This window comes from Astyanax mexicanus, chromosome 6 (assembly GCF_023375975.1).
Source record: "Astyanax mexicanus isolate ESR-SI-001 chromosome 6, AstMex3_surface, whole genome shotgun sequence".
NCBI lineage: Eukaryota > Metazoa > Chordata > Actinopteri > Characiformes > Acestrorhamphidae > Astyanax > Astyanax mexicanus.
The window spans coordinates 10,854,429-10,881,844 of record NC_064413.1 but is presented as its reverse complement, the minus strand read 5'-3'; the positions used below and the strand labels follow the sequence as shown (position 1 = coordinate 10,881,844).

Sequence of the window (27,416 nt, the reverse complement as noted above, 5' to 3'; positions counted from 1 at the left end):
AAGTGTGTCTGGCATCACTCATCGTATCGAGTTGGAACCCCACGTCCCATTTAAGGAGCGAACGAAACGGGTCTGTCCTGCTGATTTTGAGGACTTAAGGCGTCACTTGCAAGAGTTGCTGGCTTGTGGCATCATAGAAGAATCTAACAGCCCCTATGCATCAGCCATAGTCCTTGTCCGTAAGAAGAATGGCGATCTTAGAATGGTTGTGGACTATCGCAAGCTAAACAATCTAACTAAAATATGCCTATCCCATACCATGCATCGAAGAGACCTTTTGCCTTCTTGCAGGATCAAAATGGTTCACTGTTCTCAATCTCAAAAGTGGTTATTACCAGCTGGAGGTAGAGCCAACTGACCGCACCAAAACTGCGTTCACTACTCCCTTTGGAAACTGGCAGTTTCGCAGGCTTCCGCAAGGCCTGACCAACTCCCCAGCCACCTTTCAGAGAACGATAGAGAAAGTAACTTTAGGACTGAATCTTAAAGAAGTTATTGTATTTCTTAATGATTTATTTATATTCTCAGACACTCTAGAAGAACACAAAGAAAGAGTGATGCGTGTGCATACCTTGGGCATGTCATCTCTGCTGAAGGAATCCAGCCTGATCCAGACAAGGCCTTGGCCATCAAAAATTGGCCTGTACCAACCACAGCTAAAGAACTGAGGTCATTTCTGGGTTTCTCAGGTTATTATCGAAGATTTGTCTGTGACTATGCCAAGATTGTTAGGCCTTTAAATGATCTCTTAAAATGAGAGTTCTCAACAAGAAGAAAAGGTTAAAAATATGGGTACCAAACAAGATCCAAATCACTGACTGACAGGTGGAGCGAAGAATGTCAAGTCGCTTTTAAGAACATTGTTGACAAGTTAACTTCCACGCCTTTCCTGGGTTTCGCGGACTGGAGACTCCCATATGTACCCCATACAGATGCCAGCATGACTGGTATAGGGGCATCCCTGTATCAGGTCCAAGAAGGCAAGACTAGAGTTGTGGCTTATGCATGTCGTGGTCTGACAAAATGTGAAAAAACTACCCAGCCCATAAGCTGGAGTTCCTAGCTCTTAAATGGGCTATTAGTGAGAAATTTCATGATTACTTGTACGGTGCAAATTTTGAAGTTCTCACTGATAATAACCCCTTGACATATGTCCTCACCAGTGCCAAATTTGATGCTACTAGCCACAGATGGCTTGCTGCTATCTCCATGTATGACTTTGACATTCACTACAAGTCTGGAAAACAGAATGTAGATGCAGATGCTCTCTCAAGGATTCCACAGGAAACCCTAACTGAGGATGAGGAGTCTATTAGAGACTATTAGACTATTAGAACGTGCCCATTGCTCACACAGGGACGTTCATAGTTTTGGTGCAGAAGCAATAAAAACAATATGCATGAGACATAACGTGATGGCCATGTGCAACGCAGCAGAAGAAGGCCAAGAGTTCACTTCTGGTTAATGAGGATGCAGTTCCGGATGACTTTGAGATGCCAGAGCTATGGCTTGGGCAGGAAGCACTCCCAGGGATGACCACTGACGACTGGTATCAGCTGCAAAGGGAGGACAGAAACTTGTATGTTGTGATTGAGTTGATGGAGAGTGCAGGACCTTTAAACTCTCTGAATAGACACCATTCAGCTGAAGTAAGTCTCCTTCTAAAAGAACGAGCTAAACTGATGCTTCAGCAGGGAGTTCTTTATCACAAAAGCACAAGTCGAAGGGGTGAACCATTTTACCAACTCGTTTTACCTTCCAGTCATAGGCAGAGAGAACGCAGAGTGAACGCATCCACGATGAAACAGGTCACATGGGAATTGAGAGGACAGTGGAGCTAGCCAGAGCTAGATTTTATTGGCCAAATATGACTAAGTACATTGAGGAGAAATGTAAGCAGTGTGAGCGATGCTTAAGATGCAAAGCCAGACCACAAAAAGCAGCACAATTGGTAAACATCCGAACCAGTCAGCCTTTGGAGTTAGTCTGTATAGACTTCTTGACCCTGGAACCTGACTCAAAGGATATTAGAAACATTTTAGTTGTAACTGACAGCTTCACTAAATATGCCCAAGCATACCCGACTCGCGATCAGACATCAAAGACTGTGGCCTCAGTACTGTGGGAGAACTTTATGAGCCATTATGGTTTCCCCCATCGCATCCACAGTGATCAGGGTGCGAATCTGAAGTGGTATCTAAACTTTGTAAGATCTCTGGTGTAAAACCTAGAACTACATCATATCACCCTAAAGGCAACCCTGTAGAAAGATTTAATAGGACTTTGTTGGACCTATTAGGGACTTTAAATGACAAGAAGAAAGAACACTGGCAGAGGTATGTGCGTCCATTGGTGCATTTGTACAACTGCACCCACAATGATGTAACAGTAGAAGCACCTTTCCTTTTGATGTTTGGGAGAGAGCCTCGCCTCCCTATTGATCTCTGTTTTGGAATCAATCCAGAAGGTTCCAAACGCCAAACACACTCTCAATATGTGCGGGATTTAAAGAACAGGCTTAAACAAGCCTACCTTGCCTCTGAGAAAGCTGAAAAGAGGCTAAAGCTGAATAAAGAGAGATGGGATGCAAAAGTGACCACATCTGTAATTGAGGTGGGCGATAGGGTTCTTGTGCGCAATGTGGGCCTGCGAAGAAAACACAAGATAGCAGACAGATGGGAACCGACAGTATACACTGTAGTAGAAGCCTGATGAAAACTTGCCAATTTATGTAGTAAAACCTGAAGATGTTGATGGGCGTGAAAGAGTACTGCATCTCGACCTATTGCTTCCATGTGGATTCTTGCCTGTTGACTTGGGAGTTGAGGAACAAGCTGAGCAAAAGCAACAGTCAGTAATTGGAGCATCTCACCGCTCTCAAGAAATGTCTCAAGGAGAAGAATTCGAAGAACATATTCCTCCACTCCATGAGGATCTGTCTTTGGAAGAATGTTACTCTCCCCTTAATTCTAGAGCTCCGGAATTTGTTCTAACTTCATCAGAACAAAAAAAAAGAACAAGATGTGTTGGAAAGAACTGAGTTGAGTGATGAGATCATGGAAGTTGAGGGTACGGACACAATGACTTTTGCAGAAGAAAGTCCAGTTGCAACAAGTAGGCCACGTAAGGCTAAAATAACACCTGTGTACCTGGCAGACTATGAGGTGGGGTATCAAGCCAGCTGTAAACAGCAAACAGTAACCTCTACCACTCCAGAGGTCATGCTCTGTAAATTCTTGATCTCTTTTCAGCAACAATTAGAAAGTATAACACAACTACTTAGTAGTAAATCTGACGAGGACGTCAGAATCTAAGCAGGGGATGATGTAACCCGTATGTCAGTTTTAATACAGTGTGAAATGCAATGCACTGAAATTAAGAGCCTGGCCCTTTAAGAGAAGGCTGTTTCTGCCGTATTTTGTTAAGTATTGGTCGCCATAGTAACTCGCGCCATTTACGACGGCATGGGCTCATTATAATGTATAGCGTGGGAGCGAGCGGAGAGTCTCAGAATACGACTTTGTGCTGCAGAAGCTGGTCGCTAAAAGTTGAGCTCCGAAGCAGCTGCATTTACTAGCAGCTAAATAGCTTCTTGCTGTACTGAAGCCCTCCATTTGTCTCTCATTCATGCTTAACTTATTATGATAGGTAGGTTCTCTGAATATTTAATTTATAATATTCGGTTTATAAAAATGAGCAGATTGATTTTATTAGTGGTTATTTGGTGCTATTAAGCAGTATTTTGGTTCCCTATTACCTGGTTGACTGCTTGATTATAGAGTTAGTTTCCATTCTGTTAAAAGGGTATAAAATTTGCACTATTTTCAACATGGTGTGTGATTTATTTGTAGGTGCATTTAAGCCAAATGTCCTCTGCAGCAATATATATTTTAGCTATAGCTCTTATAGGATAACATACGAAGCTGTGTATTTCATATGCTTCGGTTCTATGCTAAACTGTTAAAAACTTTTAAAAAAATGTTTTATGAGCTGCAATAACGGTTTAAAACGAAATGTATTTTAGTTTTGTTGTTTTGCATTAAATATTTGGAATATGAATATAGAAAAATAGTTTCAGAATACGACTTTGTGCTGCAGAAGCTGGTCGCTAAAAGTTGAGCTCCGAAGCAGCTGCATTTACTAGCGGCTAAATAGCTTCTTGCTGTACTGAAGCCCTCCATTTGCCTTTCGTACATGCTTAACTTCTCTTATTACGATAGGCTGTGGACTGCACTGAGGAACGGGTGCAGGAGGACTGAGAACCGTAACAAGCGCTGGATTTCAATGCTGTGTCAGAGTGAGGAAATCTGAGTTTGGCTATTCTTACTGGACTGCAGGTGGGGCCAGAGATCTCAAACAGTTTTTTATGGGTACCCATAGTTTTTTTTTTGTTTTTTGTGTGCGCTTATTTTTCCTTGGAGAGACCATTTTTTTTGAGAGAGACAATTTTTTTTCTTCTTCTCTGAACTAAATGGACAAGCTCCATACCAAGTAGAATACATACTCGTTAAAGGACTGAAACGGCGCTAATTTGATTTCTGGACCATTTCAATAGAGTGAAGTTCAAGAGTTGAAGTTTATTTACACTCTACTTCAAGAGAACATTTGTGGTGTATCAAAGATCACATTTATTATATATATATAAATATATATATATATATATATATATATATATATATATATATTTTTTTTTTTCTTTTTTTTTCTGGTCATTGTTTAATACTGAAGTGAGGTGTATAAGGAATTCTTTTTTTAATTTTGATTTTTTTCATAACAGCAACAGGAGGAGGCGAAACTAAAATTGGAGCTAGTGCCTTCTCCAATGCTGAAATCAGTAGTGTAGAGAGTGTGTTTGTAAGCTCTGCCATCAAAATCGTGCATAGATTTTCACACTCTGCGGGAAGAGCTGGGGAATGCAGCTGAGGGGTTAGCTTAGCTTCAGCTAGCTAGGAAGTCAGGTTACTGATGAGTTCTTCACGGGCTGTGCTCTCACTGCTGCCAAAGAAAGGGGATCTGGGACTTAAGAAGAACTGAAATTTTGCTTGCATACAATAATACACACAAATCAGTCATACTGCATACCCAGTTACACTATAATAGACAATCTGTTTTTGGTCAGAGATATCATTGACCTGAGTAATATGGACATGTGAGATATGTGAGAGGCATTTGATTGAGTTGACCATTTTTATTTGTTTCAAATGTTGCAAAAGGTTTTCTTGACATGGTTGAATGTGCTGTACTCTGAGGCCTCCTTAATTTTAAAGGTTGGAGGTGGCCTTAGTGAACCCTTAAATATGGGAAGAGGGATTAGATAAGGGTGCCAACTAAGTGGCCAGTTATACAGTTTGGCCGTCAACCTTTGTAGAATAGACTAAGAGAGATTTTATTTTAGGGGCTTGGAGAAACAAGTGGTTTTATCGGCATATGTCGAAGATGTGACTGTCTTTTTGAAGCATAAGGCCGATGATCAAGCTCTCCTCAGAGTTTTAGATATTTGTGCGAGAGTTTCCTCTGCACAAAAACTGGGATGGTATTGTAGAAAAGGTGTGTGCTGCTGATGGAGGTTAGTGCAACAGGTCGCCAGTCATTCATACAGGTGGTGTAGGCAGTCTTTGGAGGGCTTTGTAGGCATCCCAGATGTTAGAGTCATCTGCTTGTTGATGGCCTCGTGTAGCTTCCCGAGTGCGAATTCCGAGTCCGTGCGCAGTTGTATGTACACTGCTGCTAAACACAGTCCCATAATCTCATGGGGTAGCCACACCGGCCGGCAGGAGATGATCAGATATTCCAGCTTCGGCGAGCAGAAAGACTCGATGAAATGTACGTTCCTCCGATCACACCAAGCATTGTTGATAAAAAAAAAATACACCACCTCCCTTGCTTTTCCCGGAGAGCTCTTTGGATCTGTCGGCGCGGTGCAGAGAGAACCACGCGAGTGCAAAAAGAGTGATGAACAAACACAAAAACAAAGAAAAACTGCAAAAGTAAGTGGGAGCTCGCAACACGGCAGCCATGCTCGGCGTCATCTTGATGACGTTTCTGAACATTGACAGAGTGGATGCACCTTTTACGACCATTAAGGAAGAGCCATTGTTTTATAACCCTTTAATAAAGTCACGTATTTTAGACTCCAGATACTTTTGACAGTGCCTACAACAGTATCACTGTTGATGGACTGAGATCTGGTGAAAACTGGAAAACAGAGACTGTTGTCCAGTCCAGCCGTCTGATGGAGAGGCTTCTGGGTGAGGTGATTGCTGCACTCCCCTCACGCTTCAGGGAGAAGCTGGGACAAGACGCTGTTGAATATGTGTATTCACTTCCATCTGTATACGGCTCTGCAGCAGCAGTGGATTTTCAGGAGGTGTAAGGATCTATTCTGTCCTTTCAGAGACCACAGCTGTCATCTTTGGTGGCAATCACAAAAAAGCTCTGTATGAGACGTGTGTCAAGGTGCAACATTAATGGTCCCTGACTGGGATAAAGGAGAGTAGATGGTTGGGGGTGTTGGACCTGGGCTCTTCCCCACAAGCTGGTGGAGGTCTCTATAGAGAAGTGAATGGCTGATCTACAGTGGCGGATAGTCCATGGGGCTGTGGCCACAAATAGACACATAGCACACATCATCCCCCCTGTTAGCAGTTTGTGTATGTTCTGTGACAGAGAGTAAACACTCAAAATCTTTATTCATTATATATCATTTTATGTTGGGCCAGGCTAAGCTGGCCGTGTGGCTGTCTAGGAAGAACAAACTGAAGGGCTGTGGCATCTCAGGATGCTGGAGACATGCTTAAAACTCCGATAAAGATTATATTGAAAATTTTTTTTGCTTTTTTTAAGATGACTCATAGAATTGAAGAATTTGTCGTGTTTGTCATGGGCACAAGATGTTTTATGTTCCGTTTTTGATTAATTTTTTTTTTTTACTTTTTTTTTTTTAAATGTACACACAGAAAAATAGAAAAGCCACTTATTTTAGTTCTGTTATCTGTTGTGCTCCCTGTTGTTGAGCTGAGGAGGATGGGTTCTGCCTTTGAGTTCTGGCTCCTCCACTGTTGCTCTTTTGTGCCTTCTATAGCATATTTAATGTTTTTAAAAGTTCTGGTAACATCACTGCAACATCACTTTTGTCAATGTTTTGGGAATATATAGATTTGGAAAGATAAGACTTGGTTGAATATAACCCAGTGATTTCTGTGACTTAATTTGGAGATAAGAAAAATTTTTTTTTTTTTCAGCTAAATATGTCCATCACCCATATACAGTAAGTTATGTATTAAATACTGACTGTACTGAATAGACTAAGTGTAACGCTTGTGTTTCTTTGATCTGCAGGAGGGGCAAGAAGCACAGTGTTATCCTGAGGACGCAGCTGTCGGTCAGAGTGCATGCCTGTATCGGTGAGTAACCCAACGCTTCACCAGCTGTAGTAGTCTAGGTGTAAGCTGATCGCAGGTGGACACAGTGTCTGAGTTGATGTTCAAAAAATATATTCTTTAAAAAATACATTTAAGCAATTTAACTTATTCATTGGTAAAACAGTGGCAGCATTTATGAAACCCTGCAAAAACACCATGCTTAATATTTTACCACATGTTTTTAAGGAATGCACCAAATATATATCAAAAATGAGTGAGAAAACCTAATACTTTATGATGGCAAATTCATTTACAGTCATATTGCAGTGTTTGCTCTGAAATTAAGAATTCTTTTGACAGTGCAGGCAGGCCCACACTCCCACTGGCAGGGAGAGCAAAACAGCCAGTTTAAGGTTAATTTTTACTCTTTACTTGTATAAATATCAGCTGAGCTAATTTAAAAAATGTACTCACATATGACCTCAGTAGCACTGCTGAAGTAAACATTGTTTTAAAATAGCACTGCTGAGGTAAATTTATTAATTTATTAATTATTAATCTGCTGGGATATTAGTGTTTCATATTCGTGTTTTTTAACCCTCGGCCAAAAGTTTAATTTTTTTACATTTTGATTTTGAACAAATATGTTTGTTTTATTTAGTTTGAATAACAATAACATTAGAACCAGAGGTTTAATATACAAGCAATTCTAATCTTTTGAACTGTAGTGTGTGTGTGAGTAACACTGGGGCTCAGATTTCCATTGTATTCCAGGCTGGGTTTATGAATTTGAATTAACGGGCTGTGTTAGCCATGGTTAATTAGAGACTCGTCTGTGATCTTTATTAAACTTGATTTTTCAGAGCAGTAAAAACAGCTCATACAACAGATCTGAATTAGAAGGAGAACTGTCGTCTTAACATACACACACAAGCACACACACACACTCACATGGCATGTTGCCAGCATGTTCAAGTGGTGTTTTATAGTCTTGTGTTTGTTGTAATTCTGATAGTTGAGTGTTATTAATGCATACTGGGAGCTGTGGATGTAAATCGTGTGTAATTGGGACTGTGCAGAATGTGGTCAAGGTTAGACTGTAATGTTGGGCTGCAGAGCTGCTGAGCATCTGGTTAAATACTTGACGTTAACTGCTGATGACCATACCAGCAGCTAATGGGAGCACTGGAGGTCCAAAGTGAAACACAGTGTAGCTTTCATTAGTCTGTTTTACTGAATCTCAGACCTACTAAATTACACAGTTTTACTGGGATAGAGCAGTAGGTTGTCCTGATTCTTGTTGGGATAAAGGGGTAGAATGTCTTGATGGATAAACATTCACCACCTCCAGCTCATCCCAACCCAAAAGGACTGGACTGGTGGGACTGTACAGTTGTATCTTCTAAACCTCAGCTGATGCCCAGCCTCTTCCATTGCCCAGCCCGGCTCCTCCCCTCCCCCAGTTCCTGCAGAGCTGCAGTGGGACATGTGGTGTGAGTTAACGGGTGTGTTAGCAGACCCACTGAAAATACATCACAACCTGGCTTTCATTTCTACCTTAAGGGTCTTTGTGGCCTGAGTGCCTGGCGTGTGAGACCTCCCCCACCACTTTCAGAAGCACAAAAATGGCGGGAAGAAGAAGTGATCAGGTTTTCAGGGCGACCCAAAGTCTTCTTACTGTCCTCTTCAGCTCAGAGAATGAGACAGGCTCTGCTAGTGTTCTCAACTATTCTTCTAAACATCCATCATCTTCAGAATCAGAACATTAGGATTGACCAATCAACTTCAGTGCAAACTTCAATACAGCCGGCCCAGTTAACTCCTGCATAAACATAAACCAGGAACTGAAATCAGCACTGGGTCCTGCAGAGGAAAAGGACTGTAATGTCTGGTTTTATATATAATTTTTATTTTTATTTTTATTTTTAATGCTGGATATTTATTAGAAACTCTTTATACTTTTCTAATCTTTCTTTATAAAACACTGTATTCTACAGAATGATTCTAAGAGTTTGAAAGATGTTCTTTATTTTCTCAATAAATGTATGAAAATGTTCATAAGGTTCCCACAGTGTTAGAATACTGTGTGTTTGTGGAACTTTAAAGGCAGTATTTAGTCGTCTTTGTGTTCTTGTCACTGCCAGCGTCTCGAGTTCAGATGGGTATTGTTCTGGCTGCTGGACCGGTTCTAAAAAAAGGCTGCAGTCTTTGTACAGAACCTTGCAGGCAGTGTTTTAGCCAGATGTGGACTTGCAGTTCATGGTTTATTCCCCAGATTCCCAGAGCGGCGCGGCACACGTGGCTCCTGCAGGAATTGTCTGAACGTCGGCCTGTGAAAGTCATTAAATCCTAACTGTCAGGTTTTAATTTGTACTCTTGCATACGTGTTATTTAAGGGCACCGATGACAGAACGTGCTCTGAGATTGAAGCTGAGTTGTCTCTTGCAGACCGTTCCTTTTACTGTGTCCTTTCTGAAAAACCACCTGTGGAAACGTCTGGAAACTATGAAAAAATGTGCTGTGAATGTTTCAGTTGCTGTGGGAAGAAGAAGGAGGGAAACTTACCCAGACACCTGCCCCAGTTTCCCTCACCACCAGTACCGCCAATCCACCAGTAAAGACAGTCCACCAGTTCTGCTGATCCACCAGTGCTGCCGATACACCAACACCATTAATCTACCAGTACCGCTTATTCACGAGTTTTAAAAACCATATTATTGTGTACAATACAATATGGTACACCTTTACAGTATAATAAACAAACTACAACTTTGAATTGGAAGAATGTTTTCAATGGAATTAAAATGGATTGGAATCTCTTTGTGAGGGTTAAGAGAGCAGGTGGTCAGCAGAGTGACAGCTGGGCTGTCAGTAAGAGGATGACCATTTAACAAAGATAGCAACCACCTGTCTTCCTGTAGAATATGAGAGTCAGAATGAGAGTGTGGATCATATTAACATTATAGAGCATTATAGAGTGGCCCCTGTGCCTTCTGTAGTGTATGTGTATAATGCTTTATAGTGTTTATATGATTGTCCACTTATTTTGACCAGATTGTACTACACTACTTTCTGAAAGACGGTAGTGTGTCCAGGCTATCCCCTCAGGTGACACCTAACATTTTATGTACTGCGGAGGCAAGGAAAAACTCCCTCAGAGCTGCAGGAGGAAGAAGAAACCTTGGGAGGACCAAGACTCACATTAAAGGGGGGACCATCCTACCACTGGTCAAATGACTTTTAAATTAATTTTAAAAAGTCTTTCATACATCCACATAGGTTTTATATATTCAGGTGTATAGCAGCTCCACTAATGGCTTATAGAGTAAGATGGATGATGAGCAGCTGATCTGTGGTGGTGGATGGAGAAGAGCTGACTTCAGAAACTTCCAGTCTGGCCAGACAGAGGACATGAGAGCCTGAGGGTCCAACATCCATCGGTATCGGGTCAGACAGGTGGGCAGTCAGTAACTCGGAGGAAGGCAGAGAGATGGAATTAGTTTTGACTGGATTTATGTAAAACAGAGAATATAAAACATTATCAGAGTGTGGCAAATGACTCCGGCAGATCTAAATAAAACAGCCTAACTAAAGGCAGAGAGCCAGAAGGTAACATAGACATGGAGGCTCCCTGAAACACTGGCATCCACCCACTCCACCGTCCACAAACCTGAGTGACCGTGTGCAGTGGGAGAACAGCAGCACCAGCATCTCAGTTTACCACAATTCCCTCTGTCCATTGTCGTGGAAATCGACAAATGACAGTCGAGACCCGGGATGCCAAAAAGAGAAGGTTTTTATTTTGAAGTTGCAAAAAGGAAAAATACAGCAAGCAGGCGATACAGATGGAGTAGTCAGAAAGATCCGAAAAGCCCCAAGTCTGTCTTGACCGGCATTTTTATACATGCCACCGTGCATGTATGAGGTAATCTCCCCATGACTTGTTTTGGAACCAAAGATTGGGACACAGAGGAGGAAGGATGCTGAACAGATGTTCTCTTGAAAAGAGGAACCGAAAACGCACGTATAAGCAAAAGTCAAGAATAATTCATAACTCAGAAAACTCCATTTGCTATGACCCGTTTGTCTCCAGGCAGACTCCTGCTTTTATAATCTTTGCCCTTAAGTCTGAATGAATGGCCTTATCAGAGAATATAAGTTCACATAACACTCAATGATAAAATACAAGAATATAGTGTAATACAAGAATACAGTAATCAACTCTGTTACAGGGAGTAATAATACTGATTGAATGAATAATCAGTGTAATTGATTATGAATACATGAAGTAAATGTTGATTTTCCCTCACACCATGAACCCCTGAATCTGCAGCCTTATCTAAAGGAAAAAACATTAATTACCAAAAGCTAAACTAAACAAGTAAGTTTTCAGTCTAGACTTAAAAATTGAGACTGTGTCTGAGTCCCGAACATATTCGGGGAGATTATTCCAGAGTTGAGGCGCTTTATAAGAGAAAGCTCTTCCTCCTGCAGAGCTCCTCTGAATTTTAGGAACTACTAATAAACCAGCACCCTGAGATCTAAGTAATCGTGGTGGTTCATAATAGGAGATGAGGTCTCCTAAATACTCAGGAGCTTTATACGTTAACAGGAGAATTTTATAGTCTATGCGGAATTTGACTGGAAGCCAATGCAGTGCTGATAGGACTGGACTAATATGGTCAAATTTTCTAGTTTTAGTAAGGACCCTGGCTGCAGCATTTTGAACTAGCTGAAGTTTATTTAAGTTACTGCCGGAACATCCAGACAGTAGCGCATTACAATAATCTAGCCTTGAGGTAATAAAGGCATGGACTAATTTTTCGGCGTCATGCAGTGATAGGGCATTTCTTAGCTTGGCAATATTACGGAGGTGTAGAAAAGCTGTTCTAGTAACATTAGATATGTGTTTATCGAATGCTAGATCTGAATCTATAATAACTCCAAGGTTTTTAGCTGCTGAACCAGGTGTGGCTGAGAAGTCGGCCAGATTTAGCATTAAGTCTGATAATTTATTTCTAGCAGCTTTGGGGCCTAATAGGAGAACTTCTGTTTTATCACTATTTAATAGGAGGAAGTTGTGCGACATCCATGATTTTACATCTTCTACACAATCCTCAATTTTCTTTAATCTCACTCTGTCATCAGGTTTGGCTGATATGAAGACCTGAGTGTCATCCGCATAACAATGAAAATTCACATCATGTTTTCTAATAACTTTGCCCAGTGGGAGCATATATAATGTAAATAATAACGGTCCTAATATAGAGCCTTGTGGAATTCCATATCTTACCTTGGTATAACTGGAAGACATATCATTTAACCTCACAAACTGATAGCGATCGGTTAAGTACGATTTAAACCATGATAAGGCAGTTCCTGTTACACCGACCATGTTCTCTAGTCTTTCTAAAAGGATAGTATGATCTATTGTATCAAAGGCTGCGCTCAGATCGAGAAGTACGAGTAGGGAAGCACAGCCTTGGTCGGCAGCTGTAAGTAGATCGTTTGTTATTCTAACTAAAGCTGTCTCAGTGCTATGATAAGGCCTAAATCCAGATTGAAATTTCTCATAGATTTGGTTTCTTTGCAGGTAAGAGCAAAGTTGTTGGGCTACAGCTTTTTCTAAAATCTTAGAAATAAACGGTAAGTTTGAAATAGGTCTATAGTTAGACAGTACACTAGGATCAAGATTTGGTTTCTTGATCAGAGGTTTAATAACAGCTGTTTTAAAGGCTTTGGGTACATGGCCCAGGGTGAGCGATGAGTTTACTATCATTAACAGAGGTTTAATTATATCTGGCAGTACCTGTTTTAGTAATTTTGTGGGAACAGCATCAAGTGTGCAGGTTGTGCTGTTTGAAGAGGAGATAAGTGTGACATTGACCTGTTAAAAATGGTGTTTAAAATGAGGCTCCTCTAGTCGATTTAATCTCAGCTGATTCCTCAGTTGCAGATGCAGTTAAGACTGTACTGAATGGGACAATGATCTGGTATCTTGATCGTAGCTCTGTCTGTGCTGGGCGTCTGTGCGAGGGCGAGTAAATCAGCAGGGCAGGCTGATAGTCACTGTGCTGCAGTGGGATTCAGCTCTGACAAAATTATATGCGCAACGGCCTCCGTCTTCATAAACCATTAGCATCTGTATAACGCCAAAACCCCTCATCTAACTCTTTTTTTCTCAGTCTCAGCTGAGGCCCTGTGCACAACATTTACACACTAAACTTTATACACTTCACTATCCAGGGCATCTGTAGAGGTTCATTGTCTCTTTTTGCATCAAGTTATCTAACAGCAAAAGTTTAAAAGTTTGGAGTGGGTTAGCTGTGACGTTAACCACCAGTCTCAGCATGGTTGAAGTTGGTTAGCCTTAATGCTAACAGCCAAGCTTAGCTAAGTTTAAGTCCCAATGCTAACAGACACAGCAGCCAGGCTAGCAACAGCAGGTGTGGAAATTGTGGCTTACCCTGCAGAGCCCAGCTGATGTGTCAGTTAGCATGGCTAGATGGCTCCAACCTTGCCTTTGGCTGACTATTAGCACCATAGCTTTTGTACAGTTGTTAATTTAGCAAATTCCCTGTCGTAGTTGAGGTGTTCTACTGGTATTGATATCTGGGGACTTGGGAGAATGCTACAAAGTGTGAAAATGGCCTTAATGACAATATTCCTTGGTTTAATAATATGTGGCACACCCCTACCTTGAAAAGTGTATAGTATAGTGGGGATGGTTTAGGTTTCCTGGTGTAGCGGTTTAGCGCTGAGAGTGTTACACACCACAGAGCAGGCTGTTTACAAACATGCTGTTAATTTTGGATTGTGGAAAACAGGGCTAACGCCGTGCCGAAGCTGTGAGGAAAGAACATTATTTGCCATGCCTGTGGGCAGGCTCAGTATCCCGGGCGGTGAGATTGTTTGAATGTAGAGCAGCCTAAGAAGTCTGTAGCACCAATCATCATCATGTGGCTAATTTTTAGCAAGGGTGGTAAACCGCGCTGCTTCAACAGGGGCCTGCTCCTGCTTTATCATACACACACACATACACAGCTGGCTTGTTGCTGCGGTGAACCCTGGGCTTCTGGTGGAGAGGTGCGATGAGCTAATGCTGTACAGAGAGCTGCACGATCCAGACTGAAAATCACAATACATTGCCAGTCCAATCCCATACTGCCAGTGTACTGTAGGCTGACATCACATATTTAGGGGTGGACCAACATCTTAGTTGTGGGCTAATATTTAGTGTAACTTTTGTGTAACAATGCCTAAATTTTAAACCAATAACTGAAAATGTAGGGATGAACTGAATTGTGGGCCAATTATGGGCAGAGATCTGATATATTGGTGATGGATTAAGAACTTGGACTATTATCTGATTTTTTTTTTTACCAAAATTAGGGACTAATAACTAAAATTAAATAGAAGTGTGCAGATTAAATAAAGGTGCTTCATAAAAAGGTATTTTTTTCCATTAAGATTGCCCTTATCTATTCCTTAAATATAACTATGTTGCAAAAAAAAAATCCTGTAAGTCTAAGGGCTCTCTTAAAGGAAATCATAATAAATACTTAAATACTTAAATCTTCCCTTAAGAATCAAATTTCCTTTAAGTATTGCATAAAGACCCTTAACAGTCTATTCCCTTAGAATTATTTAAGGAACCAAAAACCTCACCATAATTCCCAAAAAAACTGAGAATATGGATGAGTTTTAGAGATTAATGATTTATATAGCGTTCATGTATTAATTAATCAAATGTGTTCAGTTCAATTTAATAATGGAAATAAATTAATTGTAAATTACGATCAATCAGTGCCGTTTATTATCTGGGTGATATTTGCTTCTGAGGAAAGGACTAGCACTAGAATTCTTAAAGGATTTTTCCCTCTAGTTTAACCTATTTTAATGCCAACTTTTTGTCAATTTTCTGCCTGATATGACACGCCTGATACTACATCCTGTGGATATCTATTCAAGCATCACATAAAAAGGTTTCATATTTGATAAGAATTGTAATCTGAATTATATTTTTTAGAAAATATTTAAAAATATTAAATTAAATCTGCATCTGTAGCTAATAAAAATATAGTAAACAAAAAATATAGTAAATAAAAAATACAAAAATGACGCTTTCCTAAGCTTTGTTTTAAAATCAGTATTTTTGTACATACAAATCAAACATTTAATGTCCCCCAAAACTTTTATTTTGTCTATTGTGTCTATTTTTAAACATTTTTTTAAACAAATTATAAGGTGCAGTACAGAGTAAACAGGCAGCTTCTCCCAGTGTCCTGTAAGTAATTTCAAAGTTTTCAGAATGTTAATGGCTTATTTTGCTGCAGAGAAAAGGGGATGATATCACCTATACTTGTAGATAATATATGGACCAAGGCCTGTTAAGGGGTATAAAGTAGTGAATTATATAATAAGAGAATTATTCTGAGTGGGGTGGTATCGATATAGGATGGTAGCGTGGCTCCAGAATGGCGCTGTATTTTGTTTATTAACGAGCCAGCCGATTGGTTACCTTTATTCCTGGCCTCTTTATTGTTTATAGTTATTTTTTATAGTTAGTTAGATGTTTACATGGTGTACGGGTATAAGGGCTAATGGTAGAGTGGTTTAAATGCAGTTTTAGTAATAATGCTAAAATCACATTAAATATGCACTTTCCCAGCGCACTTTTCTGATTAGCCATAGCCTGCCTACTCTCTATGAACTGGTTTAAAAGCACGGCAAAGAAAAAAGGAACAATATAAACAGCAAGAAAAAAAATGCAGCTGCTTTTTACTAATTACTGCTGTACTCTAATTAGTGTCTGTAATCAAACCCAGCCCCGAGTCTGAGCAATATGACTGTGATTTGTTCACAGTTTCCCATACAGAATCTGTTAAATGGCACATGTAGTAGGACAGGGTCCATCTACATTTTGATAGTTTGATTCTTGAAATGAATAGAGAATGAAAGAAATAAAAAATGTATGGCTCATTTCTTTGTTTTTTGGTTTAAACTCACAAATGTTTTTCTCCTTTGTGTCTACAAAACCAACATGTATCATGTTCCGGTAAAGCTGCTTTGTGACAACACCAGTTGTAAAAAGCACTATACAAATAATTTAGATTTTATTTGATTTGATTTGCTTCATTATTTCGATTCCAAAGTATGGACAGTTTAGTCATGCCTCCTACCACATTGGTCAGTCTGAGAGATCATGTGTTCTCAGCAGTTATGTCCAGATATAATAAAACGCCCCAAACTTTGGCTGTTGAGTTGTGGACAAAACTACTATTGTATTAAATCTAATTAGAATAACTATTTTTTTTTTATGTCGTCCATTCTCTATTAAGCTCAGGCCAGAATTAAACTGTCAAATGTACACTGACCAGACAGGAACTAGTATTGTGTCCCATTACTTTTTGCATGCCCATGGAAGCTAAAGAATTTTGCACTAAGCTGTGGCATATGTTGGCAGGGTCTTCAGTACTGAATGCTGATGCGAAGTCTGTTCATATGGACAGTTCTAGCCAGACGCCACCGGTCACCATCATTAGTCCCCGCTGCACTGTCTACTGGGGATGGTAATATTAGCCTTTCATGGTGTGTCCCCAGTACATGTGTTACACTGTGGATGGAGGAATGTTAAATACCTAGGGTGTGACGAGATCTTGTGGCACGAGATCTCGCGAGATTAAAACGTGATGATATTTCTCGTCAAGCTTTAACCTGTCTCGCGGAAAAAAAACGTTTAGTGTGGACTTTTTAAGCGGGATCTGGCAACACAGCAGGAGTGCAACTACGTTCTGTTTGTGGTGTATGCAAACGTAGTATCAGCGCCCCCGGAGTGGAGGAGATACATTCTGTCATTACTATCCCACCGCGCTCTGCAAAACCAGCAAGCTGATTGGCTGTTTCTCCTTAGAGAAAATTTATTTGGGGCTTTCATTTGGCGCTCCATTTAGTGCAGCGCCCCTATGCGTCGCATAGGATGCATACCCGCTTTTTAAGTTGTATGTCTGGCTGCAATTTGGCTCCAGTGGAAACAATAAACGGTAACAGAGTGACCAACAAGACACAAACCATATATAAATACTGTAAGTAAATCCTACACGTGACTGTTTTTTTAATAGGCAGTTGTACTAATCTCTTAGCTCTGTACTGTATTAAAAAAATGTTCTGTCTCTGTTTGCACTTCAAGCATAGTCTTAATATGACTGGTTATGGTTATGAATAGTTAAATTACAAGAGATTTAGGAGAAAAAAACACAAACCATAGGCTTTATATGACTGGTTGTGGTTTGCACTTATTGTTTGCATTATATGACCTTATATGACCATTATAAGACCTAGAAAAGTTTTTTATATATATATATATATTTTTTTTTTATTCTTATTCTTATTCTTATTTCTATTTTTTTATAGAATCAATGTGTGAGAGAAACCAGTCTGTTAAATTTGCGTTATATGATTTTGTTATATAAAACTCTTTTTTTTTTTCAAAAAACATTTTTTCATTTTTGACGTTTTCTTTAAAATGTTATTTTTAAATCTCGTCTCGTTCTCGTGAACCCAGTATCGTGTCTCGTCTCGTGATATTAGTGTCTCGTCACACCCCTATAAATACCTGTAGAACTTCACACACAAATTCACACACATCCACCCCACTACTTCCAGTTCACCTTACCCACAAACATCTCTCCACACCTAACCACCACACATACACACAATATGTACATAAAACAAACATAGTAGTATTAGAAAATGATCATGGTAAAAGAAGGATCTTCACATCTTCAATTCCATTTAGGCATTTCCTCATTAATTGTGGATTTGCTCTATTGATTCTAGCTGAAGATTATTCTAAGTAAAGAATATCTAAAAAGGAATGTAACCAGTGTGTAACAACAAGCGAATGGGGGAGAAGCCAGCACTGAACAATTTTTTTTAGCAGCTGTCAGGCCAGCCAAACCAAACTTTCCGTACTCTCTTTTCCATATGAAAGGTAGAACTATCAAGTTAAAGATGCAGACGGGCTTATTGGAAAATTTGTATCAGTTAATAAAGAGAGAATTCTAATTAACTTACTCCAGAACACTGATACTTCTGGACAATTCCAGAAAGTATGCATAAATGTTGCTGATGTGACACTTTATATTTTGTCAATTTACCTGCTGTTGTCCTATGATGTTTGGCATGTGAATGTGAAGTTGTGTATCAGATTTACATATGGGTGTTCTGTGCAGGCAGAAATTGCGTGGAACGAAGTTCTGAGTTTATGAGGTTTTCGTGTAAAAAGGCATCCAACTACTTCCACTTGACCTCTGTTGATTTACTCACATGTTTGACAGGTGAATTACACCTCCTCTAAAGCAGAATACAACTAAGTCACTCTTGGCTCTCTGGACGACAAGCTTTACCTGTGTTATGGAGTGGTGTTGGGGGAAGGCGCTCGCAGCTGTAAATCACAATTTCGTTCCACCTCATGAACCACATGTGATGCAAATTACTTTGCTGCTCAGATGCACACCCAAGTACCTGTAGCTGTTGACTACTTCCACCACAGATCCTCCAATGTGCAGGGGGAGGTGGGCATGCTAGCCCCTTCTGATTAAAGTCTCCTTAAATCCTTGATTTGCTGAAGTGTATGTGTGTGTGTGTGTGTGTGTGTGACCCAGAGGACAGTAAGATTCAGGGATGAGTGCAGTTTTTCCAGCACTTGGTCTTGCCTCATTTTTCTTAGTATTCAGTGGGGTGATGGGATATTTATGCGTACTCGCAAGTGTTTTTCATGCGGGGAGTTTTGCGTTTTGCACCTGCAAGACGTCTCTTTTCCACAGTCTCCGCCAGCCCTCTTGCTACCTACCACTCTGCTCTGACTGCATTCAGCAGCAACCAAAGGTCCTCAGGCCAGCATCTGGAGTGTGCAGAGCTGTATAAAATACTTTTTGAAAAAGTAATACCGGCGGATTTCTGTATACATGGTTCCTGATTGTATTCGGTCATGTGTTAAGTTATAGTTATAGAAAGAAACACATTCAGAATTCATTAGACATACAGTACATTATGGTTGCATTTGAAGTACATTTACAATATTTATAATGTTATTGGGATACTGATTTTACAGTTATAGAGATCAGATAATGCATTGAATAACAGAACTGCATTACTTGTGTGAGGCAAAAGAGGGAGGTTTTCACGCTGCAGTCTGTGCTCAGTGACATAACAAGGCTGGAGGCAGAGTGAGGTATAGAGAGGTAGACCGATGTATAGTAAGAGTAGAAAACGTGAAGGTAGAGTGAGGGTAGAGTGAGGGAGAGCAAGGTAGAATGTGAGTAGAGGAAAGTAGAGAGAAGTACAATGAGAGGTAGAGTGAGCAGAGAGCAAGGATAGAGTGAGGTAGAAAGAGGTAGAGTAAGGGTAATGTGAGGTAGAAAGAGGTAGAGTAAGGGTAATGTGAGGTAAAAAGAGGTAGAGTAAGGGTAATGTGAGGTAGAGTAAGGATAGAGTGAAGTAGAAAAAGGTAGAGTAAGGGTAGTGTGAGGTAGAAGAGGTAGAGTAAGGGTAGTGTGAGGTAGAGTAAGGATAGAGTGAAGTAGAAAAAGGTAGAGTAAGGGTAGTGTGAGGTAAAAAGAGGTAGAGTAAGGATAGAGTGAAGTAGAAAGAGGTAGAGTAAGGGTCATGGGAGGTAGAAAGAGGTAGAGTAAGGGTAGTGTGAGGTAGAAAGAGGTAGAGAAAGGGTAATGTGAGGTAAAAAAGAGGTAGTGTAAGGCTAGTGTAAAGTAGAGAGAGGTAGAGTTAGGGTAGTGTAAAGTAGAAAGAGGTAGAGTAAGGGTAATGTGAGGTAGAAAGAGATAGAGTAAGGGTAATGTTAGGTAGAGGTGCGGAGGGAACACTCAAAGGGTATTTACTACTTGGTTTGACTACATGCATTTTTCCAGGATAAAAACTAATTTATGATCCTAATTTATCATGATTTACATTAATATTGGGATATCTAACATTGTTATCACACAGAGCACTTTTGTCCACATTGTGTACCCTATTGAAACTCCACTTTTCAGACCCAAAGTTCTACTGTTCAGCGCTTTTTTGCCCCTTCCTCCAGCATTGGGCTGCAGTGTGTTTTGGTTGAGCCGCTGCCTCCTGGCAGGCCTGTGTTTGACTTGGCTGCTGGACGTGCCTCTAACTCCATTAGACTGGAGGAGCAGGGGGACAGGGAGACGAAGATAGGTCGGCTTTAGTGCTCCCGGATACATGAATGTCTTTCTGCATCTGTGGGAAAGTGAGCTGGATTCTGTGAAAGGCTGCTTGCAATGGTACCGCTGTATGCAAAGAAGCTTGTGATCAATACATCCTATATGAAAGCAGATTATTCAGAATAGATGTTGTTGGATCTGTGCAGTCACAACAGTAAACTCGATCATAAAATCTATCCGTTTAATCTCTGAATGGAATTTTGTTCATATTATTGGTTATTTTAATCCGACAGCAGCTATATTTCAATAGTAAGACACTGTAACTTCCACATGAGCCCAGAACTTCAGCCATGAACATTAAAGCAACTCCTGCTAATAGAGCTTTCAACTATTTTGTTAACAGACTTTCAGCCCAAAACTTTACCGTATGAATGAATGAATGAATGTCTATTTTCTGGTCTATTTTAATACATAAGGCACACCGTATTATAAGACACATTATGTGACACTAGTAAAGGACAGTGGTATCGCCATATATTGTTTATTTCAGCAGATCTTGCCGCTGGGTGAAGGTGGAAGGGTAACTAGGTAAAAAAAAACAAGGGTGAATAAAGCACTTTCGTTTATTTACAGTAAGCTTAGATTTTCAGTATGCACTAAGGCTGGGTGCAGCAGCATTAGCATTAGCGGCTGATTGCTATTTGCCGCCCGACAGTGCTACACTGAGGAACCCTGAGAGTTCTAGTAAGCCAAGGTGATATTAGCTAGTGGTTCGTCCACATAGCTTGTTTTAACATGATAAACACACAGACTGATAATACTTACATCTATAAGGCAAAAGAGCGAGTGCTTCTCTTCTAATGCTAATACTGCTCCAGCCTCGGTGCTGGAGAACTGAACTGAAACTCTTGTATAACGCTGCACTTTAGCGAATTGTCTTTACTGCTCCTTACAACCTGACAGGTACAGTTCATACATAAGGTGCACTGGATTATAAGTCCCACTGAAGATTTTTGTGAAAATTAAAGGATTTTCTGCAGTGGACACTAGAGCTTCAGACCTGAACATCTGAGATCTGGCATGCTGGTGTGGTGATGCTATCAGCCCTGTTGCCTACTTTCCATGTCTGGAAGCTCCTGACAAACATGGACAAATAGGGGCTGACGGATCTCATGAACTCTGATAAGATTCTGAGCTGTAGTAAACAGGAGGGAACAGCCATACTTTTCTTTCTTAAAACAGCCCTGTTTCCTTTTCCAGACTCTTAAAGCGAAAGTCAGGTGACACAGTTGGCCACAAAGTAAATTGTATGTTTAAAAGCCTCAAAGGTGATCAAACACTTCATTATGTAATCAGTAAATTGGGACTTTTTCTGTAGATTCTTTTCTGCTGTCTGCTCTCATGACATGACACTGCTTGTTTTCTCTGTTCGCCAATCTGAAGCTCACTCTTACTGAAAGCTTCAATTTATTAGAAATTTGGGTTCTTCATTGGTTCTTTAGCATAGGCAGTGATTCTAAACAGAATCAGGGTGACTCAATAAACTGACTGGGAGATTAAACAGTTCCTCACCTAAATTAATACCTTGCACTGGTCAAGGGTTTCCATTACTTTTTTTAATCAAATGACATTTCTTTATTATATATAAAACAAAATGAGACTTTTTACACCTGGCCACATAATGCCTCCTGAGTATCGGGATTATTTCTAGATAAGGTCAAACTATATGAAACAATATATAAGAGTAAACACACCCAAGACACATTTAAACCAGATACAGATATGATTAGAGGAGTTGGTCTGAGTCATGTTTAAGTCATGTTACAGGATTATAAAAGTTAATATATCTTAAAGGTCACCTTCCGTCGTTTTTTCTTTCATTTTAAAATGTCTAGTTGTGGTCTCTAGTATGAATGAATGACATGTGAGCCATTTTTGTAAAAAAAAAGTGCTCAGGTGTCTCTGTATAGCTCTTTTTTAATGGACTGCTTTAGGGGTGTGTCCAAAATAACCGGATTCCAGCTTTGCTCATGAATATTCATACATGCAAACAGCATGCAAATATCTCTCCTCTGATTGGCTAGGAGCACTGCGACGCCCCTCCACCGCTCTGCCGCTCACTGCCTCCCACCTCCTAACTGATGAGCGGTGATGTTGCGTCGCTTCAGCTCCGCCTCTGGGAGTTTCTCGAGCCAAGGTGGGCTGGTCTGTGAGTTTCTGCCTACGTAGGCAGAAAGATAATTCAAAATTCACCCGTTTTTCGGAGGGGGGGGAGGGGGGATTTCTTTGCTTAGCTCCTGCAGACAATGGGGGCTGCAAAACAGTTTAATGTGCAGGTGTACACATTCAACTCGGAGAGACCTACTGTATTCCACAAAAAACAAGAAAAATCGGATTTTCGCGGAAGGTGAGCTTTAATAAAATCAGACAGCTGGTTTCAGCCTTACATGTAGATTTTATATTGAACATGGTTAAAAATAACCCCCTTATTAATGACCTCCAGATAAAGAAAAGAGTAAAATATGAATAGATTAAAGACAGCTCATAATAAACATAACAAAAACTAAAATTATTATAATTGGCTCTAAATCATTACCTGAAGGGGAACTAAAGTAAACATTAAATATTGACAAAAAATAGAAAAAGTGAAACGAAGTGAAACTAGTGGGTGTTATAATTGATAATAGATTATCATGGAGGAAACATATTACAAATATGACAAAAAAATGGGGAGGGGGTTATGTGTAATAAGATTGTCAACTGTCACGTCCTTGCCCTGTTCCCTGTCATCTCCCTTCTTTGCTCGTTGTTCTCTGTGTTTTATTTACCCTCTGCACGTGCCCTGTGTGTATCCTATGTCACCTCCTCTGTTGCTCACCTGTTCATTTGTATCTCCGCCCCTAGTCCCAGGTGTTTTGTGTTTCCTGTTTCCTGTCCTTGTCCGTATGTATTTATAGTCTGTGTGTTTTCATTCTCCTTGTCGGTTCTTGTATGTCTTTATGTCTGTTAGGTTAATGGTTTTCCTTAGTTCTCAGTCTTTGTGTATTCACTGTTGCCATGTTTGTTTATTTTGTTAGATTACTGTTTGGTTATTGGTTCCCGTCTTTGTAATAAACTTACGCGCATTTGTGTCCGCTCTCCGCATCCTCTCCTTGCTGCCTGCTTCAACTGTGATAGTAACACAGTCATTAGTACTGTCTAATCTAGATTACTGTGCAGCAGTGTGGTGCAGCAAAAAACACCTAACAAAACTACAGGACCAGCGTAGCTAAAATGCATAGGGAACTAGAGTGGTTGAAGACAGGTGGAGTACAAACCTTATGAAGAGGAGTTCAAATATTCATTGAGACTTTATGATCAATTTATATGAATAAAAGAAAGAGAAATCAATATGGCGAGATATTCAACAAAAAATTACTTTAAATTACAGAGAGCTAAATCTGATTTATTAAAGATTTATTACCTGACTCAAAATTGATAATAAAATATGATTTAAAAGCAACTAAAAATACACTATTTAACTGATTCCTGACCTTTAAATAATAATAATAATAATAATAATAATAATAATAATAATAATAATAATAATAATAATAATAATAATAATAATAATAAATAAAAATGAAAAGTAAAGCAGGGAAATTAATTTCAATAGGAATAGTGAGGTTACTGGATTTATAATGACACTTTTTGTCTACTTCTTTCTACCTATGTTTATTTCTTTTCTTTTGTATACATTTGGAATTTTTGGAGTATGCTTTCTTTTTATTTTTGTGTGTATGTATAATGTTTGTGTGTTTTATGTCTGATGGACCCCAGAAAGAATATGGGGATTCAAATAAAATAAACAAATAAATAAGTGTTTTTTATCTCCTAGCACTAGGTACTTGTTACGCCCTCGCCAGGTTTCCCTCTGTTTCCCCGGTGTTTCCACTGTTATTTTCCATTACGTGTGTCTAATTTGTAACTCCGCCCCTTCCCAGGTGTTCTGTGTTTCATGTTGCTATAAAGAGTCTCACTTTGTTAATGTTTGCTGTCGGTCTTTGCACCTTCCTCTGTTGTCTGTCATGTTCACGTTTTCTCATTGTGTACTACGCCACGTCATTGCTCTTTCTATGTTATTGTGTTCTTACGTTCTTGTTTATTTCTAGTTTATATTTTGTCACGTTTATTTCTAGTCTTGTTATTTTCCTTGTTTGTACATATCCACGTATTTATCCTTGTATATATTCCCTAGCCCTGTTTGTTATCTGTTTAGCTTAGTTACCTTTAGTTTTTCCCTGTTTGTTTATGTACATATTTATATTCGTTATTTCCCTGTTTGTTTACGTGTTTATTTGCTATTTGTTATTTATTAAAGTTACGTCTTACCCGCTCAAACGTCCGCCTCCCTTCTGCTCACGCGTTACAGAAAGACCGACCGCAATGGACGTTTATGCGGGAAACCCTTGGGTTGGATCCGGGCTGGCCATCCGTCATGCCCCCTTTGGGACCTCGGCGCAGGAAAACCCGAGGCCTCGAGGCCGGAGAAGGCCTCGGGCTAGGCGTTCTAAGAGGTCCCAAAATTCGGAGGATTTTCTTGGGGGGGGGGGCTAACGGTTGGGGCCATCGGCCTCGCTCCGAACCGCGAGGTAGGCAAGGCGGGCAGAAACGCGGACTGTGAGGACCTCGCAGCCGCGTCCAGTTCGGAGGACGAGTTGTACTGTCCGATGAGAGCCCGCTTGCCGCCGCTTGCGGAGGCTATCCTCCACCCGCCTCCCAGGGCGCGCTCCACCTCGTCGGCTCCGCAGCTAGCTTCTGAGACTAACCAGCTAGCTCCTCCGGCGGCTGCAGCTCGAGGCTTCCCCACGGCTACGCGGCTAACGCAGCTAGCATCTCCAGCGGCTGCAGCTCCAGGCATCCCCACGGCTACGCGGCTAACGCAGTTAGCATCTCCTGCTTCCACGGGTCAAGTTTCTCTGGTTGCTACGGCGCCCGCATCTTCTACGGCTGCAGACCCAGCTTCCACGGCGGCCGCCGAGCAGCGCTTCCAGTCACCCGCAGCGGCAGCAGATCTTCGCTCCGGGGTTCCCATGACAACGGCGCTACACTGTACTGCTACTGCCACCCCGGAACCTGAATACGCTGCGGTGAAATTAAGTCAAGTCTCCGTGCAGTCTTCAGCAGCCCGAGTCGTCACACAGACACCTACAGCCCAAGGGTCCAAGTCTGTTCATGTGAGTGTTCCTGTGTCAGCGGTGCCCGCCACCGCTAATGTTCCTGTGTCAGCGGTGCCCGCCACCGCCCATGCTCCAAGGTCAGCGGTGCCCACCGCCAATGTTCCTGTACCAGCGGTGCCCACAGCCAATGTTCCTGTGCCAGCGGTGCCCACCGCCTATGTTCCTGTGCCAGCGGTGCCCACCGCCCATGCTACGATGCCAGTGGTGCCCACCGCCAATGTTCCTGTGCCAGCGGTGTCCACCGCCCATGCTACGATGCCAGCGGTGCCCACTGCTCCTGCTACGATGCCAGCGGTGCCCACCGCCTATGTTCCTGTGCCAGCGGTGCCCACCGCCCATGCTACGATGCCAGTGGTGCCCACCGCCAATGTTCCTGTGCCAGCGGTGTCCACCGCCCATGCTACGATGCCAGCGGTGCCCACTGCTCCTGCTACGATGCCAGCGGTGCCCACCGCCTATGTTCCTGTGCCAGCGGTGCCCACCGCCCATGCTACGATGCCAGTGGTGCCCACCGCCAATGTTCCTGTGCCAGCGGTGCCCACCGCCCATGCTACGATGCCAGCGGTGCCGCCAGCTCCTGCTGCCCGAGTCGCCGCACCGCCAGCTCCTGCTGCCCGAGTCGCCGCGCCACCAGCTTCTGCTGCCCAAGCCGTCGCGTCGCCAGCGAGGCCCGTCAACACACCCAAGCCCATCCCGGCACCCAGGACTAAGTTTTGCCCCAAGCCTCGTGTGCCCAGGTCTACCCCAAGGCCCCCGGATCCCAGCCCAAGAACTTTGCCCAGGCTGGCTCCACGAACTTTCCCACAGACTTTAGCCAGTCCTGGGCATCCCCAAGTTTATTTTGTACCCCTGTCGCTCCCCGTTATGGTTCCTGTGTCGGTCTATGTTCCTGTTCCTTTCTTGTCTGGTTTCTGTGTACCTGTGACCGTGTTCGTGTCTGTCCCGGTTAATGTTTTTGTCCCTGTTCCCTTGTCCAGTCCAGTCCAGTCACCAGTCATGCCCCATGTCCAGTCATCGACCCCTGTCCAGTTCCCTGTCCAGTCTCCTGTCTCGCCCAATGTCCAGTCTCCAGTCACGTCCGCCTCCCTTCTGCTCACGTGTTACAGTACTGCACATTTCAATGTAGCTAACAATAAATGTGTATAGGATAATACTCACTTTTAAACATGGTGGTGGGTGCTCATATTCAGTATAAAGGGGTCTGTGCCTTTTGTTTATTTTGTCAGGACTGTTTTTAAGCTGAGGTTGGGGATTTCTTCCAGAGAGATATGCTGTGGATGTACTGTAGAAAAGCTGTAATGCTTTGTAAATTAAATACATACACATTGAGACCCCCCAGACACTGTGTGTGTGTGCGTGTGGGTATGTGTGTGTGTGATTAAGGATGTTTCAGTAATCAGCGTCTGTTTTCTGTTGTGACTTGTTGAACTCGGCGCAGACACACTGGTACACAATGTACACAAAATCATTCCTTATTACTGTTTAATCGTCTCGTGTTTGTTTTCTCGTGTGGAAGTGAGAAGCCCTGCTCCACCTAACAATCACCAAACTGTGCCGATTCTGAAGACTTGACTCATGGCGGTGCTGCATGCCCTCCCACACACTGCTTAACACACACACACGGTAGTTCAGACACGTTGGAAGTATTT

The 27,416-nt window shown here is 41.4% G+C and overlaps 1 protein-coding gene across 2 annotated transcripts in view; it reads left to right on the top strand.

Annotated features, from left to right (window-relative positions):
• fhod3b (formin homology 2 domain containing 3b) overlaps window positions 1-27,416 on the top strand; it is a 403,456-nt gene that overhangs the window by 78,582 nt on the left and 297,458 nt on the right. For both annotated transcript variants that reach the window (XM_049480538.1, XM_049480537.1), the window contains exon 3: window positions 7,339-7,403. In XM_049480538.1, the coding sequence (XP_049336495.1) occupies window positions 7,339-7,403 (65 nt within the window). The remainder of the gene's footprint in view (window positions 1-7,338; window positions 7,404-27,416) is intronic.